This window comes from Magallana gigas, chromosome 6, assembly GCF_963853765.1.
Source record: "Magallana gigas chromosome 6, xbMagGiga1.1, whole genome shotgun sequence".
Taxonomy (NCBI): Eukaryota; Metazoa; Mollusca; class Bivalvia; order Ostreida; family Ostreidae; genus Magallana; species Magallana gigas.
In genome coordinates, this window is record NC_088858.1 from 42,375,199 (window position 1) to 42,399,190 (window position 23,992).

A 23,992-nucleotide genomic window follows, 5' to 3' on the forward strand; every position below is an offset into this window, starting at 1 on the left:
TTATTTTTTAAATGTCTCTTTTATTAAATTAAAACATGGTTTTTAAACAATTTAAACAATATGGCATATAAATACATGTAGGAACAAGTGTAAAAAAAAGAAGAAGTAATTTTCCCTCCAATTTGATTATAACCAGAACTGGAAAGTTACCTCATGCGGTCCAGAACATATGCACGTACACTCTAACTCATGTGCATTAATTTAATGCATCATCACAAACCCATTTAATGAATTTGATTTACACTCATGTTTTAACAGCCAAATTTTCTACCATAAATAAAGAAAACTGTCCACCAACTATGGTTGTAACAGGATATCTGTTATGTTCAGAATTAGGCCCTCTGGCTTCCATGTTACATAAATGGCTTGATAATTCCTCTTTCTTGTAAAACATTTACCAGTATTGCATATATAAATTAGATTTATCAATTATAAACAAATACAATTTTTATTCTTAATCCTCAATTATTATCAATATGATTTTTTGATTACAGTAATAAAAGCATTACATTCATGAAATGCAGAAAAAAAAGCAGATGGATTATTTTCAGGACGTGCGTAAATACAGAGCCCGAAAGCGGGTCACTAATCTTTATACATAAATACTACAGCAACACACAACAATAACAAACGTCAGGGAATGAGGATGTATCAAAAACATACGCATTTACGTATATTGAATATCTGCTGCCAGAAATACCAAGATGTTATGAATGCAATCAAAAGTTTATGAACACAGTTGCATATATGAACCATTTTTTTGTTGCAAACATATCTTAGATTCTTTATGCTACCAACAAAGATTCAAATATGGTAACTGCAGCATGCTGCATGGAAAAGCATTATTATTAAGAGATTTAATAATCAAGATCAATAAGTGCATGTACTGGTACTATACATGTACATGTACTAACAACTTAAAGGCAGCATTTAACTTCATCAATCAACTTCAAAAGAAAACGGGAAGTGTACATTGATTCATAATTATATACATTTATGTACCTACAGAATATTGTCTTATTTCTTTTTTTTAACTTTCATGTACATATCACCTGATTGGAAAACTGCCTTTTGGAGGAAAGGTAATTAAGGTATATACACACACCCTCCAGAGACCCCACCAATAAATAAAAAAAAAAAACCCAATGATCAAAATCACCGGTTAGGCAATTTCAAAAGCTAACAGACAGGCAACCATTACCATGATTACACACCCAAAATTTTAAAGAATTTACATTTATCAATTACCGTATCTGCACTTAGAATAAGAAAAAAAATGAGTTAAGAAAGATAACTCAGGCAGCCAATTCATAAAACTATATATTACTGTACCTCTTATAGTCAATTATCTCAAACTCTTATTAAGATCTAACTGAAAGATAGAGAGAATTCATAAAGTATATTTACCTAAACCTTACATCTACCCCTTTCTTACTGCCCCCAGAAAATTTTTTAATTAAAGAAAGAAAATTCTTGCATCTATATAATTGATAGTACTACATACTTGTAAAATTTAAGATATAATAGCACAAGATTAAAAGTAACCCAACATGGAATGATTAGATATAAATTAGAGTTTGCCCAACATGAAAGTAAACTTGTTGCTGATGATGTTGACAACCTTTTGGTTTTTTCCTTGAAATTTGATAGCAATAAAATTGTCTGAAACGATTTAATGACTGAGCATTTCCACATTCACTCTGGGCTGATTGCATGAGTTAATTCTCTACCAATATAGATGACTTGCATGTGTAATTGGATATAAAGAGAAATAATAATAGGCCAGATAAGGATTTAAACCAAGGCCTCCTGAGTCTTTGGACAATCAGGTGCTCTTCCAACTATCTAGAACCAGAATCTAAGCTGCTATCATCCCTCCTCCTTTCAAGTTTGATGTAACCCGGCCAATTAATATAAAAATAATTCTCATTTACTTCAAATTTTCTATCTTTATTAAGAAACAGATTCTGCATTGTATTTAAATTGGATGAAAGCTTATTTTTTTTTTTCATGAGAATCGGTTTCTAAAAAATAAATTGATTTGTAACCGTTACTCTAATGACCAAAATTGGCAATTAAAGGTCTAACAAAGTGGCTTGTGATGGTCAGATCAGTGCAAATGCCATGCAGTGTCAGATATAGCTCAAAAGGTGGAGCATCTGACTAGAGAAAAGTCAAGGGGCCTGGGTTTGAATTCTGGTCTTGTCTGTTATCTGTTATCATTTTTTTTTTCATCCCATTACATTTGATTGAGTGCAAACCCCTAAAGCTGACAGCTACATATATAGGTTAACTCCTGCAAGGGGGAGAAGCCTTGGGATGTTGATCTACAAGAGTGAACTCAGTGAAGATCATTTAAAGGGGAAGGAATATGTTGGTCTGACCAATTGGAATGCCAGTGGCATGCATGTAGCTCACTATTGATAACGTGTTAGAGCTCCTATAATCACTGGAGAGTTGACTACTGAGGCCTGTTCAACAGAGCGAGCGTTCGCGAGCGCTCGCCAAAATTCCCTATACCCGCAACACAAATTTTGGCGAGCGCTCGCTCTGTTGAACTCACCTCTGGTCTAGTCATTCAGTATTCTCCCATTCCATTACAGGCTTAATCTGATTAATAAATTACCTATAAAACATTTGCCATCCGTTTGGTAGGTAAAAGAGGGTACCATATAGGTATTTTACAACCATATGAGAGTAAAGCCAACAAACAGGGGTTGTCTTTGGCTCATTGAACCAGACCAAAATATTTAGCTCAAACTTTTTATCTGTACTGTAGAAATTGTCATCTCTGGAAAATTGGACTAACATATGAAAATTGGTCTCCCCAAAAAGAATTCATGTTCATTTTCCTTAAAATTTCAAACTAATGTCATTTTTAAAATCCTTTTTTTGTGCACGTGAAACAACAAAATAACTCTTCCATGCGGCTTCCACGTTGCATTCCCTTGTGGGCTATTTTTTCAATATGTTTCCAAATGAATATAAAATTTCGAATAATGATATCTTAGTTACCTTCTTATCGCTTGATATACCAGGTATTTCATTGACGAAACTGACATACACAGCAATAACGAATTTTTTTTTATCTACTACGCTTTGCTGACTGCTTCCGAGGGAGGTCAAAGTTCAGTTAAAACGCCAACTCCGAACCCGATATTTTTCAATTACATTAATTTGGTTTTTTATTTCATTTTGTCGAAAGTGAAATATTATTCTATATAATTCCCTATTCCAAATATCAGAAACTGAAAACCTTTCTTTTTTATTTATGGCTCAATATTTTCATACAGAGACATTATGTTATATGATCCAATATGAATTATTCCTGGTACGCTTTAATGAACTTTTACGACACCTGCTTCCTTTATATGGACCTCATGTTGGCAAAGTTCCTGTGGTTACGATGTAAACATATTTGATTCTAATGCAAGGTGTACAGTGTATTCCAACTTATTTAACGTTTTAAACATTCAATGGATCAAATATGAACAGAGAAAGAAAATATATTTCAAGAACCCGAATAACTGACCCTGAAAATGGAACTGTCCCAACATGCGTTGGCAAAATTAATCCGAAGTTGTATGGCGATGGTCTTCAAAATCTCTGCAGAAAAACTCAAGATAATCTCTCTAGATTATCAACAAACATGGCAGATCGATTGGAACCTTGTCTACAGTATGGAATAAAGCACTGGCATCCCAACGACAGACCAAAATCAGCTTACTCAGCCAAATGTAAGTATGCAGTAACTCAGCTCCGTTCGAATTTCCTCCGAAATAGTTATGGAACCATTCACGGTAAGTTGGTAACGGCCATGACGCTCTTTTGCATGGCTAATTGACAACATTCTGGTGAAGTCTTATTTGGAAGATTATCTTTGAAAGGAATTTAAACAATTGCATTTATGTTCTATTTCCCCAAATAAGAGTGATTCTGATATAACCATGAAGGGATCTATTGATAAAAAAACAATTATATATTTATTTTAGCATATGCAACTCCCCCTGACCCAAAGGTAGTAAGATGGCATGATACAAACACAATGTTTGCTGACAGCAGGATTTTTGATAATGTGAGAAGACCAGTGACAGATATTTCTGAAGACAATGAGTCAGACTCCTTATCCATGACACCAGGTATAGAATTGTAATTAATTTGAATTTAGTGAAACTGTACATGGGATTAAAAAAACATAATTTTAAAAATGTTTATACATGTATGACATTTAGTTTTGGTTGATGATCAATTTAGGTTGGCAGGCAGATCTCACTGTTTACGTTCTCTCTTTTGAAAAAAAATCAGTCTCAGTTGAAAACAAAAATCTGCACTTGGCAGGCGGTGCAACAGTCACAATGTCTACATATTAGATGTATAACTCAATTAAGTTTGCTTCAGTGTTTTCTTATTATTCATATATGCAAATTAAGAAGTAAATCTTGTAAATCTCATCATTTCAGGACCCAAAACTACCTTCTGCTACATTTGCTCAACATTAGAAGAACATCAGAGACATCTGTTACAATACAGGGTATTTCTTTTATACTGTTTTTTCAACTTTTATGAACAATAAAACTTAACTAGACCATTTCAAGGCTATGTAACTAAATAACTTGAACATGAACCAGTATGACTCTGATCTTTAATGTATTTTTAGCCAAAACGACCAGTGTCTGCAAAACCAAGAATTGAATATGTTGCACCAAAACCACGATTAAAGAAGAAAATTGAAGAAGTAGAGCCAAATATAGGAGATTGTTTGTATAGGGTAGATATATACACTGGAGATAAAGTGAATGCTGGGACATCTGGAGAGGTAAATGCTATTATGATGTGACTGAATCATTTGATACAGTGAAGGTGCTTTTGTAGACAAATGTACACTGATTTTGATGCATTAGAGATAAATATCACAGATGAATTCTTTGATCCTAACACAGAAAAGGTGTGATGAACATGTAAATGCTTAGATATTATTAATCATGTGCATATGTTCATAATCTCACGTTTTGAGTATTTCCATATCATATCTTTCCAGGTTTACATCACAATGAAGGGGAGCAGGGATGTTTTATACAAAACCAGACTTGCAAAGAAAACTTCAAATTTTTCCTTCATGAGAAACACAAAAGAGTCATTTTTCCTAAAGGGACCAAGGCTTGGGAATCTAGAAATCATCACAATTGAGGTATATACGCATTTTAAAGTTGCAGAAGTTTCTGAGAACCATGGCATATGTGATGAATAATTATGAGCATCAACAGTCTGACAGCTAATGGTTTTTCGCTGATATTTCAATGCATGTATTTGTCTTGACAGTTGACAATATTCTTTGGGGTTTTTTTGAAGGGGGAAGGGTGTCAATTTAATTTTTTTTAATAATATTAAAAACTTTGACTGCCTTTTTGATTCAATGATTATTTTACTTAAATGCTGGTTAACTTTCCTGTAGCATGAAGGAGGGAAGAAGAATTTACGTTGGTATTTGGATAGAGTTGAGATTACAGACATGAAGTCTGGAATGATTTGGGTGTTCAAATGTCAGGACTGGCTAGATAATTCTGACAGTCGGGATCTGATTGGCAAGGAGAAAGAACAACCAATCATAGGTGAGTATAGTTACTAAGTACTTGTATGTGAAACGACCAATCAATCATCATGTATTTTAAATACAATCTCTCACAAACCCTCAAAATAAGGATCAGCAATCATGAACGTGTGCATTTTAAGTTTTCAATTGGTTAGCAAAATTAAATAAAATCAAACCAAATAACATCTGACTGTATTTTAGACTATGACATCACTGTTTACACTGGCAACAAGTCCTTTGGTGGAACAGATGCAAACATTTCCCTGACAATGTATGGTGCCAATGGTCAGAGTCAGAAGATTCTGTTAGTCGACTCCTCTAAGGGACAGACATGTTTTGAGAAAGGGGGTGTGGACAGGTTCAGGATACCTCAGCGAGATTTAGGAGAGCTAAAGAAGATCAGGTGAGAAAAAGAGAGAGAGAGAGGCAGTGAGAGAGAAGAGAAAGAGAGTTTTTCAAATTACTGATTTACAGAGAAATAGAGACATAGAGAGGGACAGAGAGAGAGGGAGAGAGAGGCAGAGAGAGAGAGAGAGAGAGAGTTTCAAATTTATCTTCTAACTGATGTACAGAGAGAGAGAGAGAGAGAGAGAGAGAGAGAGAGAGAGAGAGAGAGAGAGAGAGAGAGAGTTTCAAATTTATCTTCTAACTGATATACATGTACCTGTATATTATAACTATTCTGAATTCTTTGGTTTTCTGACGAATCATAACATACTCCTGTATACTATATTTGTGATACTTTGCAGGATAGAACATGATGGAAAAGGTGTAGCATCTGGATGGCATTTGGAGAAGGTGAGATCTTCCTTTATTTCTGCTGTAAAGTTTGGAATGATCAATTTTTTGATGTTTTGCTGCAAATTAGATTAAACATCATGAGCTCTTTTATTATGAATTGTGTTTAATTGGATGCAATATTGACACATCTTTTCAGATTACTATTACAACCAATGCTCCCAAGCAGATATACTATTTCCTGTATGGAGGTTTCATTGGCAAGGACGTTGGTAAAGGACACCTGTACCGAGAAATCTTTGCCAAAAAATCATTGCCAAAGGAAGTGACAACAGGTATCTATTGTAGACATGTAAACATTTATATTTCATCATCTGATGATGTGAACACCAAACTGTGTTGTGTATTCCTTTCATTCATTTGATAATCCATAATTCAGTTGTAGGTTTTAGTTGTTCATGTAAAGAATACTAATTTAGAAGCTGTCGTAAACATTTACAAGTACTTGTATACAAAAAAATTATTGTTTTGAAATTCAGAAACAAAAGGTAAGTATATAGAATGAATTGTGTTTTTTTTCTATGTGTGACTTGTTATAATTTCATTTGGTTTACTAGTATATAACTTTGGTTGTTGAGTTTGTTAGGGTATATGTAGCTTTATAACTATTTCACACTGCTTGAATAAATTGAAACTCATTATATTTTGCTAGGTATATAAATCATAGTTTTCTACCTTAAAAATCAAGGATGAGTACATGTATATAAATGCTAGTTCATAGCCTTTTATTTTTTCGTAGTTGCATTATTTGTTTACAAAAATAAATGCTAGTACATGTACTTTTAAACAACTACAAACTTAAAAAAATATCTAAATAAGAAAGTCTGTATGTGTTAATTTCCTATCAGCTCCATATCTGTGGTCAATTATGGCATGATTTATATACCTGAAATTGAAGGGGTGAAAAATCAGCAGTTATGTACTGATTAAGGTCAGGCTTCCATTTTTTTCTCCTATATATATCCACAATGTGAAGATTTGCACTTATTAATTCCATAATTATATATTCATTTTATATGATACTTTTTTTTTTATTTAGATATAAAGTGTTCAATTGAAAATGTATAATATGACTTATAATTTATGAGCATTCAAATGCATTTTGGATGCTATTTTAAAGAAAATTCTAAATATTCTAGCTTTGAAAAAAAGCCTGGTGATGTACCCTGAATCTTTTGGAATTAACAGGTTTAAATGTTAATAAATAAGGAATATATCAAGGAAAATTATGTAAAATTAAGGAACGTCTCATATGTCCTTATTTTTTATGTTCCTCAGATTCTGCAATAATGTATTAGTTATTGTTATGAGTAGTATATTCTACATTTACAGCGTACACAGTTCTTACAAAAGGTGACATTGAATTTTGTGGTTTAATTTGGTTTAGTTTTGATCCATTTTTATTGCATGGTTGGTAAATTTTTATTTGGTAATATTTATATGTATTGTTAGATTGCTGGGACAATGTTTATTACTGGTAATGTTTATTAACAATCAATGCATCAAATTTGAAATTGAATGATATAATCTTGAATTTTATTTTGGAATAATGTCTTTTGCTCTCAAACATTTTTACAATTCCTTTAGTTAATTTAATTCATATGTTAAATGAATGATATGTTTCATTGTGTTGCATGCATTTTTCAGAATTAAAATTTTCTTTTTTATGTTAATTTAATTCATATGTTAAATGAATGATATGTTTCATTGTGTTGCATGCATTTTTCAGAATTAAAATTTTCTTTTTTATGCACATTTTTGAATAATACATGGATGCATGTCTTCAAAAAAATTTCTTAGTGGTTGAGCTAGAACTTGGGGACAACCTTGTATTTATGTTTAATCTTCATACACCCTCAATTTCCTGAGATCCTAAATTCACTCAGAATGAGACAATACATGATTCCGAAGTGCTGATATTAAGAATTAAATGTTTGTAAGCGTAAAACCCTTCAAACTTGAGGACCCAGCATTGGCTCTGGATCAGCTTGCTTTAGAGTACTGTAGTGAGTACTTTAAAAACGTGAATAAGGATTTCAGTTATGGTGTTTTAATTATGTCCAAAAGGCTCATATTTTTTACATGTACTTGTTATGCCAAGCATGAGGTTGATGTGCATGCTTTAATTAATAATATCATTGGTAATTTACGTTACTCATAAATTAATAGCATGATATTAACTCTTTTGCCTGCATGGATAAAATAGTGTATAATAAGGTCAAACCCATATTGTTGTTTTAGAAACTTCAGAAGCATACATGTCTACAAGCAATTTATAAGGATAAAGTTTATGAATTTGTGAAACAGAATCCAGAGAGTTCAAGCATTATATAATTCAATAATGTATGTTAAAATGTCTTCATAGGTCCCAAGACCACCTACCTGGTGACAGTTCAAACCGGTGATGTCAAATACGCAGGAACAGATGCAAATGTTTTTATACAGATTTGTGGAAAAGATGGCAAAGCTACACGGAAAATCAAATTGGATGATGCCAGGAACAATTTTGAAAGGGGTGCTACTGAACAATTTAAAGTAATTCAACAAATTCTATATTTTTATAGCATATTCAATGTAGATGCATGTCATAGGCTACAGAACCCAGGAGAGTGCCCCCCCCCCCCTTTTTTTCCCCCAAAGTTAGACATAAACCATAATGATAACCTGATCCTGATGAGTATTTTTTTGGGGGCTTTTTTGGGGGGGCTTGTCAAGATTTTTCATAATATTAGCCCCCCCCCCCCCCCCCCCCCCCCCCCCACATTAAATTTTCTTCCGACGCCAATGCATGTATATGATTGTGTAGAGTATTGCAACAGCTGGTCTTATTAAACAAAAAAGTTTGGTACCGATAGTTAAAATCGAATGAAAGAATACTGTCTAGAAATTAATGCTGTTTGTTTATGTTCATGCAGGCTAATCTTTGTTTTATTTTAGTTGGAAGCTCCAGATGTTGGAACTATTTCTCACATTATTGTTGGCCATGACAACTTTGGTCCTGGGGCTGGATGGTTTCTGGATGAGGTATATATATGTATCTGGGTTATATAGAGCTAAAATGTTTCTGAATTATCGACTAAAGCTTAAAATTGTGAGGCACATAATCAACATACATGTATAAAATAATAATTTTTTTTATTAATTCTATCAAATCATTTATATTTTCAAAATGTTATGAGGGGGATAACTCAGTTAAAAAATTAATTAATTTATTTTTTCAATATTAAAGTAAAATCTACATGTACTATTAAGCTTACTAACTTTTGTATGCAAAGCAATTGTTGTGGTGTGCCTTAATAATAAAACTTTTATATTTTTTTTTTTTGGGGGGGGGGGGGGGGGGGGGGTAGGGTGGCAACCTATCTTCTTTGTTGATGTTTAGTTTGAGCTGAAATAACCTTTAACCTAAGTGTGTCACATCTTTATGTAGGTAAAAATCAAACGCTACATTTTGAAAAAAGAAGCCAACAAATATGTAAAGAAAGAGGAGAAAAAGAGAGAAAAGAAAGAACAAGCTTTGAGGAAATCTAGAGAAAATAGTCCTGACCAAAAACGAAAAAAGCGAAGAGATGAAGACAGTGAGGAAGAAGAGGAAGATAACAGAAGGAAACTAGTTCCTCCCCTGTATGAGGAGTGTGTGTTTCCATGCAATGAATGGCTGGCTAATGATGAAGGAGATGGACTGGTGGAGAAGGAATTGAAGTGTGCCAGCAGCATGCTGAGATTTAGTGAGGATGAACAAGGTAGGGAATAAGGATTAAAGGATTAAAGGATGTCATGGATGACAAAGTCAAATAAACTTGTGGAGCAGTGATGACAAATGCAGCAATTACACTAATGTTCTTTAGTGATAATGAAATTGTATTAATGCTTAATTCATACAGATATATACTTACATATTATTGATTCAACAGAAGTCTGTTTTTAGATATGATGATTCATATACTGTATACATGTAATTAGATTTAAATGTGATATACTGGTAATTGATATGATAATCATTATGATTAAAATATATATTATATTAACATACACATCATAAAGAACCCTTACTAAGGCTATATAGCTGATTAAATTTTGATCTTTTTAGAAGAGAAAGTTCATTACACAGTAATTGTGCACACTGGAAATGTCAAGTTTGCTGGCACTGATGCAGATGTGTTCATCCAGATGTTTGGAGAAAATGGCAGATGCTCCAGGCGGACAAAACTGGACGATTCCAAAAACAACTTTGAAAAAGGGATGGAGGACATTTTTGAGGTTTATAGAATTCCTTAGTTTTCTTTTTGATATTTATCTTTTATTTCAAAGTTTAGACCTTATCTGTTAATTTGAACGCGAATTTTATTAAAACCTAGCTTATTAAAGTCATATCTCGTAGGAATTCCTAGCGCATGAACTTTTGAACAAATAATATGCATCATAGTTACATTTTGATTTTTCTTGTCTGTGGTAAATAAATGTAAAGTGTAATAATATTGTGAATAACGAGAAATACTAATAATAATGTCAATATTCGCTTTATATAATTTGATTTGTTCAGTTGGATGACATTAACCTTGGTACCCTTTCCCACATTGTGATTGGACATGATGACTCGGGAATGGGAGCTGGATGGTTTCTGGATGATGTAAGTTATAAGGGAGATATATTATTCAAACAATGAAATGCTTTCTTTGATGATTCATTCGGGATATGAAGGTAGCGACATTGCAGAAAAAATACATATTCCGGGTTAGCGGGTTATGTAAATTTTTTCTGCAATGTCGCTACCTTCATAAACCAAATGAATCATCAAAGAAAACATATTATTATTTAAATTTACATCTTTCTTTTGACTAATTAATAAATTGATTATCAAAAGTAAGTAAAATTTACTTAATTACTGTTAACGTACATAAGTACATTAGCTAAAAGAAACAGCCAAATTGTCTCTTATGAGACTGATTCTGACATCATCATGATTATTTCGTGAAGTCCGTAAGTTTTCTTTTAGGTCGCTGTAGGTTTCGACCAATCAATAAACAGGGCATGTCAATTTCACTCCTGTCAGTTTCTTGTCAGTTTCAGCCGCTGTAGATTTCGACCGATTGATAAATGGGGCGTGTAGATTTCTGTCTGGCTGTTTCTATAGAGCCATGAATTAACTATAAGTTTCCATAAGAAATAGAGGAAATAATACTCAGTATATGAACTGGTAGATGTAAATATACATTCATGAATGTAGTTAAGTTATTTGCAATGTTGCCTTGTTCTTTAAATATGCATAGATATAATATGTTCATGAATGGAGATAACTTATTTGCAATGTTGCCTGGTGAGTTGGTTATACCAGAACAATACTTGGAATGCTTGAATATATACCATCTATGATTATTTTTGAAAATATCTAATTTTTTTTAGCTTTCTTATGATTTTTTATGATCTTTTACATTGCAAAAATGGTTAAAAATGAATGCAAAAATTATATCCATTATTGTTTGCTATTTAAAAGTTTTTAAATTAAGGTATCCGATCCATATTAATTAGGACCAAATTTTTCCAATCTTGAATATCTATCATGTATTTAATACTTTGATATCCATTTAAAGCAATTAAGAGTAGAAAAAGATTTACCGAGAGAAATTTTCAAAAATATTATTAACTAAGCAGTAATTAATTAATGAAGATTGCATTAAGGTCTATGGAGACAAGCATATTTTTTAAGATAAAAAAGTAATTACTACGAATATCAAAAAATGCTTTGGTGGAAAGATGTATTTTATCATTAGGAATACAAAAACTGTTAAAAATAAATTTTATACCGTGTAGATTTTTTAAAGAATTAATTTCTATAGAATAATAGCAAAGGGACACAACTCTTCAAAAAAGGAAAAGGTCATTAATTAGGACACATTCCACACTTGCATATTGATACTTAAATAGGAAAATTATGTCCAAGTATACTTAGTATTAAGCCCATGCATATATGTTAGGCACCCAGATTCATTGAATCTGAGGCTATTATGGATTGGATACCTTAAAAAAAAAATGACTGATGCAACTAAAATAAGGTTACACATTTAACCCTTTTTGCAAATTTTGTGACAATTTTCTCAGGTGATAATTAGAAAGCATCTTAGTCAGAAAGAAATCAAAGCACACAAACAAAAAGAAAAGAAAAAATTTAAAGATCAGATGAAGGCAAAAGGAAAACAGAAAAAGAAAAGACAAGAATCTGATACTGAGGATGAGGATGATGAGGTTCCAATCAGGACTCCTGATTATGAAGAGTTCCACTTCCCTTGTAATAAATGGTTGGATTCTAAAGAAGGAGACGGGGAGATTGAACGGACGCTGAAGTGTAAGAAGAAACAGCTTCATTATGAAGGAGGTGTCAATCAAGGTAAGCTTTTAATATATCATAGTATATACATGCATGGCAGTTTACTTTGATAAACTTAAGACGAAAACCATTTTTTGTGGTATGTTATTTCAAAAATACAGTATTACATACATGTATATGGATTACATATTACATCATGACGTTTTACGTACTTGATATCATTATAATTTAAATTTATTTCTTTAGCACATACCTATCTACCCTGTGAGTAAAGATAATAAGCATGCAAAAATTCTTTCTCATTTGATAGTAAAATGAATGTCATGCTTTAATTGTGGTATTCAGGAGAACACAGCACAATGTATCAGATCATTGTGACAACGGGCAACAAAAGCTTTGCTGGAACAGATGCCAACGTATATATACAACTGCATGGAAGGAAGGGCCAAGAAACCCCCAGACTTCCTTTGGATGATGAGAAAAATAACTTTGAAAAAGGACAGATAGATGTGTTCAAGGTATACAGACAGAGTTGTTAGTTTGTAACACCAGTGAAGCTTAAGTAATCCATACAACAATTCATAATTTTTACTTGCTTATTTTTTAGATTTACAAACTGTTAACCAAATGTTTAACTTTTTGTAAAGTTCTAGTTTGTTAAAAGAGCTGAGTTGCTTTGTTAGCTTAGAGTTCATTGGCTGACAGATTCTAATGCCTGTTTATTTCAGAGACTGGATGTAAATGCGGTCATATTAACTGTAGGTTTACACTAGTGTGTTTAATACTTTTGATGTCTTAAAAAATGAATTGAATTGTACAATCAATTGTACTTTTACTTAATTGCACCAATTTAACCTCTATGTTGATTGGTATTGGGTGTTTTAAGTAACATTAACTTTTGCTGTGTTTGATGTTTACAAGAGTGTACCCATATACAAATTACTCTTCATTGAAATTACTCACTAACTGTATTCAATTTAAAAAAAAAACTAAATAAAATAGGCCACCCAAGTTACTCCAGTGACCCCCTGTCATCTGTTGTCATCTCTCACAATTTTACTTTCAGCAAAGTTATTGCCCTTGGAATTCTCTGGTTTAACTATACACATGTATCTACATATACATGTACTGGTACTTTGTCTACTGCTATCATGTCATGTATTGGAAACACTTTGATAAAAAAAATTATTTTTTATGTTCAAGGGATTATTTTGTATAATTGAAAAAGAGAATATAATCCAACAGACAAATATGAAATGTGATCTATGGTAATTTGAAGTAAGGTTAAAGTCTTGTCCTTAGTAGGGGTCATTAAACTTAGACTAGCTCACCTTTGATCACAGTATCACTTTTTTACTATATGTATTCCTTTAATTTTGTCTAAGCGAGACAGAGATCAAAAGTGAGTTTACTGTGAGACAAAGATCAAAAGTAAGTTTGTCTTAAGTTTTAAATTCCCAAAGCCAGCAAGATTACATAAATGTACTCATTAATTGATACACACACAAAGCTTCATATCCATTGTTTCTTCATCAGATTGAGTCTGTGGATGTTGGACCTGTATCCTATGTAACAATCGGTCACGATGACTCCGGCCCTGGGGCAGGCTGGTACCTGGATGAGGTATCAACTGCCTTCATTCGTTTAATAATAGAATTGATTAATTACATGTGTATTTAAATGATACCTAATATATCTATTAAGATCAATTTTACCATACTACATTGATACACTGATAAAATAAATATACTTCTGGCAAAAAAAGTTTGGATTTTAAAATAAGAAAAGCATTATTTTATATAAACCATATTTTAATCAATTAAGGGATAAATATTTGGGATATGAAGACTAGTTATGACTTTTCAAAATCCAGAATGTTTTTTAAAAGCAATTTTTTATCATCCAAAGGTAAAGGTTCGCAGGTACATTCAAAAGAATGAGGCCAAAGAATATGTGAAGCGTGGACGTCAGAAGCCTCTATATGAAGAGAGTGCCTTCCCATGCAAGCGCTGGCTTTCCAGTAGTGATGATGACAAAAAGACCGAAAGACAACTGAAATGTGAACAAAGAACCCTCCATTTTGACTAATGGAAAACTTTTATGGATACATATAGGCTAGATAGCTTTACAATTTCTACTCAAAATTAGTAGTAACATTAATATGATAAAAGTATGTTACTCAAGATATTTCATGGGTAAAACATATATTCCGGCCTGTACATGTATATATATGGAAAACCCAACTGTGAATTGAACATTTTTTTTAACATTTATACTTGTCCTTAATCAATACTCATATACTGAAATGAAATTCAATTGTGAATTAACTTTATGATTGTTCAAGTCTACATGGAATTAACAATTTCAATTAATTTGGTGCAGCTGTTAATTGTCTTTAATAAACATAATGAAATGATTATCCTAGAAGAAGAAGTAAAGATCTTTTTCAATTTAACATGTTTATACCTGTAAAGAAAGTGTTTTCGTATACTGCTAGTATTTTTAATATATAGGTTATTCTTGTACAATTGATATTTTTTTACGTTTAGAATTCCCTATCAATTTTCAAACTGTGATATTTTTTTTTAGATATTTTGTGATAATTAGCGTTGTTATGAATTTTTTTTTTCTCTTCAAACATTTTTGTTACCTATATGTACATTTATACTGAAGACTGGCTATATTGTTTTTCTATCTTAAACAATAGTTTGTACTACTATTTTTATGAAGATTTAAGGTTTTGGTTTCTAATATTTTAAAATTCCTTTTGCCTTTTTTATTTTGTCATGCATGCTTTCATGCAAAGTCAAATCCTATTTAAAAGTTGTATAAATTTATCTAGTCAATGTTTCTTGAACAAAATATATTTTATAGAAAATAAATTTCCAAACCTTTTAAGTGATGTAGTTTTCTTCTCTTTAATATCTGCAGTTTTCACTCAGCCAATCAGCTCATCTTTTTTTTTTAATAGAGGCAAATCACAAATTATTGGCTATAAAAAATAGGACTAGTACTACCTTGGACCAGCATGATACATGGTTTATTATTTAGCTTACGGTTGACCCAACTTTGTTTGTATTAACCATTTTGAGATTCTTACATTTGGAAACAATTGGACCAACATGAAGCAATTTCTGTTTGCTATAATTTTAATGGAGTTTAGATTCTGGTAAAATTTTACGCAAATGCTAGTAATGAGCCATTAACTTGATTTCCTGAAAAGTTAGGTGACTTGTATGTTCGAACAGTGTACTACCAAACTAGGACTTGTGCCACCAAGGTGACACCGGATTCTTAAGGGCAAAGGTGTCCCCTTGAGATCCCCAGCCCCAAATATAGCAATATTAGCACCGATTTGTGGCGCCAGGGCGCTACGTTTACCCTAGGCCTATCATAGTGATATATAAAGGGTCTCTAAACAGGGCACCTAGCGTCCAAACTAGGACTTATGCCACCCAGGTGACACCAGATTCTTAATGGCAGAGGTGTCCCCTCGGAATCACCGGCCCCAAAAGGGGCAATATTAGAACCAATTTCTGGTGCTAGAGCGCTAAGTTGACCCTATCATAGTGTTAAATAGGGAGTCTAAACAGGGCGACAAACGCCCAAACTAGGACTTGTGTCACTTAGGTGACACCAGATTTTTGGGGGTTTGGGTGTCTCTTTAGGATCCGCCGCCCTAAAAGGGGGGTATAAGCACCGATATCTGGCCCCAGAGGGCAGAGTTGACCCTATCATAGAGGTAAAGAGGGTGTCTAAACAGAGGGCCTAGCGACCAAATTAGGTGACACCGGATTTTTAAGGGCAGAGGTGCTCCGTCGGAATGCCTGGGCCCCAGAGGGCAAAATTAGCACTGATTTCTGGCGCCAGAACGCCGAGTTGACCCTACCATAGTGATAAATAGGGAGTCTAAACTGGGCGCCTAATGCCCAAACTAGGACTTGTGCCACTAAGGTGTCACCAGATTCTTGGGAGCTCGTGTGTCCCCTTGGGATCCTTGGCCCTAAAAGGGGCAATATTAGCACTATTTTCTGGGCCAGGGCGCTGAATTGCCCCTATCATAGTGTTATATAAGGACTTTAGACAGGGCGGCTAGCATCAGAACTTGGACTTGTAGTACCATCAGGTGACATCAGATGTTTGGGTGTTCCATCGGGATCTTCGGACCCGAAAGAGACGATATTAGCACGGATTTCTGGCGCCAGAGCGCTGAGTTGACCGTATTATAGTGATATAGATAGGGTCTCTAAACAGGGCACCTAGTGCCCAAACTAGGACTTGTGCACCCAGGTGACACCAGATTCTTAAGGGCAGAGGTGTCCCTCAGGATCCGTGGTCCCAAAACAGGCAATATTAGCACCAATATCTGGCGCCAGAGTGCTACGTTGACCCTATCATAGTGTTATATAAGGACTCTTAACAGGGCGGCTAGTGCCCAAACTAGGGCTTGTGCCACCCAAGTGACACTGGATTCTTAGGGACAGAGATGTCTCCTCTGGATCCTTGGTCCCAAAAGGGGCAATATTACCACCGATTTCTGGCACCAGGGCGCTCCGTTAACCCAATCATAGTGTTATATATTGGCTCTAAATCTTTTAACAGGACCCCAAGCGCCAAAAGTAGGACTTGTGCCACACATGTGACACCTTATTCTTAGGGCCAGAGGTGTTCCCTCGGGATCCCTGGCCCCAAAAGGGGGAATATAATTTTGTTCCATTTATTCACCCTGTCATACTTTATATTAATTTTGTAATCCATTGGACTGCCCACAGCCCCTTTTATCAGGGGAGCTGGTATTATAGCACGATAATCCATGAGGACCGATGGGGCTGCAGACTTCCCCTTTTTACAAGAAGGTGGTGATAGCACGGTTAGGACCATGAATTTCTAATGTTTCTATTGCCAATGATCATTTGGAATATTTTGACTCGAACCGACCTTTAAAAAGACTAAAAATGGCGTAGCATGAGATCGTATGACGTAGTATATAGTATGTGTCATAATGACGTAGAGTTAGCACACATATTTTATGACAACGCAATTCTACTGTTGGTTTCAATGATTGCCAATTTGACATCAAACAGTTTGAAATTGTAATATTATAGCGTTTTATAAAAATGTGATCTTATTGTTGCAAATGTTTATTGTCTAAACAATGAGCTAACAATTGTATTTTAATGAGCAATTCATTTTACAATAGGTGAAATTGCTAAATATTGAATTATAGCCTAATATTATGTTCTTAAAGGTTAATGTCAAGATCTAGTAAATGATCAAGACTGTCTTTTTGGTGCTAAAACTATTATGACGTCATAATTGACTTGATGAATCTTTTCCCGTATTTAACGGCTTTAAAACATGTACAAAATAAAACAATATTTTGACATTCTATATATAATCACGGGAAAAGTAATCCTGGTACCTATATTCAATTTGACATCATTTTAAAGAGGAGGTCAAGAGCTTGTTGAATGCCGTTTTTGGAGAAAAATGGGCAAAACGTTGAGATTTGTTACTTTTATCCTTCATATTTCATAGAAAATGGTTGTTTATAAACATGATTTTCACTGTGTTTACCAAAGAATTAAGCCCCGGTACATCATATGAAACAAAGACATTGTTATGAAGCATCATTAAAAGAATTTATATATTGAATTTCATAAACCTGTAGGCACCTTTCATTTACTAGATCCCTACCTTAAGGTTAAAGCCATTTTTCTTCACAGTTAAGAAGATAGCACGAATCATGGAATCAAGATTTGGTCTAATACATATAATTCACAAATGTAACTAAAGAAAAAATGAAATGACTGACTAGTTTAAAGACTGCACTTGGACGTATACATTGATTTTGTTAATTTGAAAGACAGATACCTCAATCAATATTTTCTTACTTTCAGACTTTGATAAATGTTCATGGGTCAAGCACGAATCACATTAGGATGAAAACAAGATGTAATTACAATCGAGGCAATTATAAAGTCTCCCAAAGAACGAGGCCGTCATTGGGAGTAGGGATGACCCACATGGGTCAAACTTTACAGACAAAAAGATCTAGAACTTGATTATTTTTATTTCTGAAGTTTCATGATGTTCCCCAGGGGTCCTTTATTATACATCAGGTGAACCAACATGACCCAAGGAACAAGAATATATATGGTTAAGGGGTGGGGATCTTAAACGTTTTCAAGATATTTGGGCACTTCCTGTTTGAGGGGGGCCAGGACCACCCCCGGGCCAATGACCTACATACCATTAATGCCCCTTGACACCAGGAACAAGAATATATGTGGTTTAGGAGTGGGGATCTTAACCGTTTTCAAGATATTCGGGCACTTCCTGTTTGAGGACAAACCCTCGGGCCCATGACCTACATACCATTTGATGCCCCTAAAGGCATGGACCATGAATATACCGGTTTATGGTTTAGGGGTGGGGATCTTAACCGTTTTCAAGATATTCGGGCACTTCCTGTTTAAGGACCAACTCCCAGGGCCTATGACCTACATACCATTTGATGCCCCTTAACACATGGAACAAGAATATATATGGTTTAGGGGTCAGGATTCTAACAGTTTCTGAGATATATGGTCACTTCCAATTCCTGGGGGGTGGGGATGACCCCAAGGGTAAGATCTAATAAACCCTATATATTGCCTGTAACAGCCAATATATGATTCTGAAAACCCTATATTATTATCTTGTCCGTTTTCAAGTTATAACCATTTACAATAGAGTCTAAGATTTTCCCCATAATGTTCAATGTAAGACCCCACGACTTTTTGCCCCCCCCCCCCCCCCCCCCGGGAAAAGTGGTTGGACAACCCCGAATCAGAAAAATCAAACCAGCGTGCACATCTAGATATGCAGGCCTATCGTATCCTAGAGTTTTGTACAATTCTGTTTTACCATCTCTGAGAAACGCGACTGACAAGTTCAGAGCGGGAAAGAAGAAAAAGAAGAAGAAACCGTACAAAAACAATATAAGTCTCCAAACTTCTTTTTATAGGAGACTTAAAAATTCCACTAATGATAATGAAAAACCAACTATTGTGTGTTATAGAACTCACATGGTAGTGTTAATCTTCACTTTCAAAAAAGTAGGTCAATGACCTACTTTTTGAGTTAATGACCATTGAATATTTTTTGAAAATGTAAGCAAAATCCCAAAAATTTTACACTATGATTGAGATTTTTTTTAATTGTGAAAATAACACAAATTGCTAAACTGTGAGAAACGAAATACAGTTTATGAATGGTAATGACAGTTTTAAGTTTTCATTCACAACTTTTATAGATATTCAGGTCCGAATTTCCTCTATCAGTTTTTAAATCCTGACCCATTTTTGATTCAGTATAACAAAAAACTGAATGATGATATTGCTAAAACATTTATAATATTAAACTAAGTATATTGACCTTTCTCTGCTGGTATAAAATTTATATGAGTTCAATGATCAACATTTTGAATTATGGTGTCTTTTATCATTTTTAAGCATTTTTCAATATTTTTGTAGTATATGCCATACTATTATCTAAACGAAAAAGTGAGATAAAACCAACAGAAAATATGCAAAATTATGTTGACTAACAAATAAAATCTTAACTTTAAAGCAATACGAGCTGCAATTTTTATGCTGACATTTGTTTTTAAGAAAAATGTTATTTTCTACTAAAATGACAAAAATATCATGGTTTTTAAAGTTCTGTTAGCCGTATTTTTATTGGAAAAGCCGTAAAGAAGCCTTAAATGAAGCAAAATTGAATTATTGATCTGCTATATATTCCTTAGAAGAGAAATCTTTCTTCTGACGAAAATTAATGATTCTTTCAAACATTTTCTATCATAAGAGTTTAATTTACATGCAGACTTATCATGCTATCAGGTTTTTTCAGTAAAATAAAATTCTAATAAATACAGCTCATATTGTTTTAAATATTAAAGTACAAATTTTTTTTAGTGGAAAACAAAATCTGAAAAATTTAGTCCGAATTTCCTCTGTTTTGCTAAATATCAAACTGTTATTTAGCCTAATTGCGTAACTTAGTAAAAATTTTGAATGTTTCTTCAAAATTAATTCATTTCATAAATACTTTATGTGAACAAATTTTATTCATGACAATGAACTTTTTAACAACTCAAATCCTGGTAAACAACGTCCTTAAAGTAAATCCACCCTCCTGTGACGTCATACATTTTACATAAACCATGAATTCATTAAAATTCTTGCAAGTAGATTTGTAATTTCTATGTTTTCATAGGTGCACATCAAAAACTCAAATAATTGTTTACTTGGAGATATTTGATAAGGGTTTTTCATCCTTATATTCGACATAATTCAAAAATGACAAAGGGAAATAACTCTTTTCTACTTTTCTCTAAGTGATATATCTAAATGCTATAATTTTTCTAAAGTAAACAATTTTTTCTTTTTTTTAAATTAATTTTAGTTTTCTGGCATAGTAAGCAATAAAAATTAAATAGACAAACTAGTATCCATCCACTTATATTTAATTTTTAAACAAATAAGTGTGATTTTCAGATGATAATTTCAGCCTTTGGTTTTTATTCCCTTACATCTTAAATAGTATGGATACATATATATTTTATTTATTTTTTGATGAAATTCAAGTCCAATAAGTTAAAGAAAAGTTCAGTTTTTAACTTTGAACCCATGATTTTATCGGTACGGAGCTACCTTAAGCATTATATTTCCCGAAGCTTACAGATAGGATAGCTGATAATTTGGGGAAACAAGGGTCTAATGAGAGCAAAGTTAAAACAAGAGGCCCATGGGGCCGCATCGTTCACCTGAGCAACAATGGGCGTTCAAAAGATATTGTGCCATATGGTCCCTCGGTAGAATAACAAAAAATAAATATTGTAAAGTATTCGAATTTTACACTTATTTTATTATACACGTAATCTTTGACATTGTACCTTCATGAAATACTATTTTTTACCAGAATAAGAAAATCCTACGCAAGATATAAAACTAAACATTTGTAGGGGTACACTGTTAAGTTGTTAACTTCCAATTCCCTATATTTTCGTTCTGCCCCCCCCCCCCCACTTTGTAAAGCGATCAAAATATATGAGAGCATATAGATACATTTTTTTCATCAACTACTTACTAGTTATTGTATTTAAAAAATATATATATAATAGTTATCGTTTTTTATTTAAAAAATTCTACATGTATAGATGTGAAGAAGAAAATTGTACCTCAATGTGCTCAATTCCTCAAATTAAAAACATTCAAAAATTCTATTTGTCTTCTCCATTATAATTAAATGACTGTTATTTACTTCGCGTACAAACCAGGATAATTTTCCACTGTGATATTCTTAGGAATAGCGATAATTATTTTATCCCCGCAACAGAAATGTGTCAGAAATATGGAAACTGTTTTAAAGATGTCGTTTTTATTTACTCGTGTCTGAAAAACAATCAAAATTGATGTAGATTTCACATTATATATTGTAAAAAGAGGGGGCCCCAGAGGGTAGGTACATGTATATACAGAATATCATTCTTTTATTTTGTTTGTACAAGTATTTAACATACTCTAATTCATAGAGAATTTCTAATGTTCAACCAAAATTTCAGCGTCAATCGTAGAATTATAAGCAAGATACAGAGCTCACAGTTCGCCTAGGTTTGAGTCATATTTTGTTCACATGAGTTAATTACATTCAGCTTATGATTTTTAACTTGGTATTTCCTATTCAGCATTCAAAATGGAAAAAAAAGGATGGCCTAAGATTTTATATTCTTGTATTCACTCAAGACCAGTTCACTGGTATTTGAGGTTCAAAATCAGTTTATACAAATGTACACAAACACAGTTAAGGATCACATGTACAGTAGGAGTAATAATGACGAAAAAAGGTTAAGTTTACAATACAATAAGATGTTAAAGTTGGTTTCTGGAAGAACAGACTTTGAAAATTTTCCAACTAAATATTGACAAATTTTTTACTTTTTTAATCTTTAGTTTTTAAGATCTGTGTACAAACATAGAATTGTAAGTAAATCTCTGTATCTTGCTTATAATTTGAAGCTTAACACTCAAATATGGTTAGTAAATAGAAATTGAAAACAATTAAACACAAGAAACATTCACTATAACAAATAAAGAAAACAATTTATTTTTTCGAAATGAATCATATATATACATGTATATACCTACATATTTCCGTCAGCGATATCAAACTCTATTTAAACTGAATAAACTCAAGAAAATGCCGAGCATCGCAACAAAACCTATTGCATTAATCTACCATTACGCAAAAGATAATGCCGATCGAATTACCGATAGAATGAATTGTATTTCAGTACTTTTTTGATACATTAGATTTTGTTTAATTTGCGCAGGTAAACAGTTAACTGTTTGATTTACAGAAGTCTCTGTTTGATTTGATACGTAAAAATCACAAAATACAGACGATAGTTCCCAGGTTACAAAGCAGAAATAATGAAAACGAAACGAAAATCAGAACAAGCTAACACCAACGTCATGTGTGAAAACTGTCAACGCATTGAAATATTTAGCCTCAATTTACTTCACAAAATCGGCAACAATATATTTTGCATGTTTCAAAAACTTCCCTTCATACGCGAACTGTTGCACAACAAGCAAATTCATCATAGTCAGATCGACCCTTTTTCGTATAATGTCGTGGCTGCTTTAAACAAAGAACCTCGTTTTAGAAGTATGGAATACGAGTCTTGGTAAAATGGGTATGCAAACCCGGGCCGTGACAAAATAAAAGCCAAGGCAGATCGACAATCGTCAATTCCAAATACGCATTATTTTGCAGCAATATTTACAGCGAATACAAATATACTGGTCCATCAAATATCCTGAAATTTTAATGAGATTGGCAGATTAATAACTGCCAATCTTTGTTTTGCCCAGGCCAAGTCTTGCCTACCCATTTTACCGGATGCCGAACCCGAAGCTATTAAACTGATTGAAACACGCCTTTCCTTTATTATTATTTTCGTAATTACTCAGATTTGAAACAGAATTAGCCCTTAATTTTTGCAATTTATATTTTCCTTCCCATTAGGATAATTCATGTTAAACTACGTTGAATTGGAATCAGTAGTTCTTGAGACGAAGATCTTTAAAAATGCACCCCCTTTTTCTACAGTTTCAAGGTTTTCTCCGCTTTGAATACAGATTGGACTTGTATTTTTGCAATTTATATTCGCCCTCCCATAAGGATGCTTTGTGCCAAATATGGTTGAAATTGGATAAGCGGTTTTAGAG

The 23,992-nt window shown here is 33.2% G+C and overlaps 2 protein-coding genes across 4 annotated transcripts in view; one reads left to right on the plus strand and one right to left on the minus strand.

Annotated features, from left to right (window-relative positions):
* The window catches only part of LOC105318922 (steroid hormone receptor ERR2), a 48,121-nt gene extending 44,978 nt beyond the window's left edge, over positions 1-3,143 (minus strand). Inside the window, exon 1 of the mRNA XM_020063577.3 lies at positions 3,016-3,143. The gene's annotated coding sequence lies outside the window, so the exon portion shown is untranslated. The remainder of the gene's footprint in view (positions 1-3,015) is intronic.
* A 221-nt stretch (positions 3,144-3,364) lies between these two features.
* LOC105318921 (lipoxygenase homology domain-containing protein 1) lies at positions 3,365-15,611 on the plus strand. Of its 3 annotated transcripts, XM_066088877.1 has the most exons (20): positions 3,365-3,737; positions 3,993-4,139; positions 4,461-4,531; positions 4,658-4,816; positions 5,039-5,188; positions 5,453-5,609; positions 5,792-5,993; positions 6,340-6,388; positions 6,528-6,663; positions 7,721-7,741; positions 8,754-8,923; positions 9,326-9,412; positions 9,819-10,131; positions 10,479-10,648; positions 10,932-11,018; positions 12,488-12,773; positions 13,059-13,231; positions 13,442-13,471; positions 14,250-14,336; positions 14,622-15,611. In XM_066088877.1, exons 1-20 carry the CDS (start codon positions 3,488-3,490, stop codon positions 14,799-14,801), a joined length of 2,925 nt encoding a protein of 974 aa, XP_065944949.1. In that variant the 5' UTR covers positions 3,365-3,487; the 3' UTR covers positions 14,802-15,611. The 3 variants fall into 3 exon arrangements, with proteins under 3 accessions (XP_065944949.1, XP_065944950.1, XP_011414541.3); XM_066088878.1 differs by lacking the exon at positions 13,442-13,471 and having other exon boundaries at positions 3,366-3,737; XM_011416239.4 differs by lacking the exon at positions 7,721-7,741 and having other exon boundaries at positions 3,366-3,737.
* Positions 15,612-23,992: the final 8,381 nt, after the last annotated feature.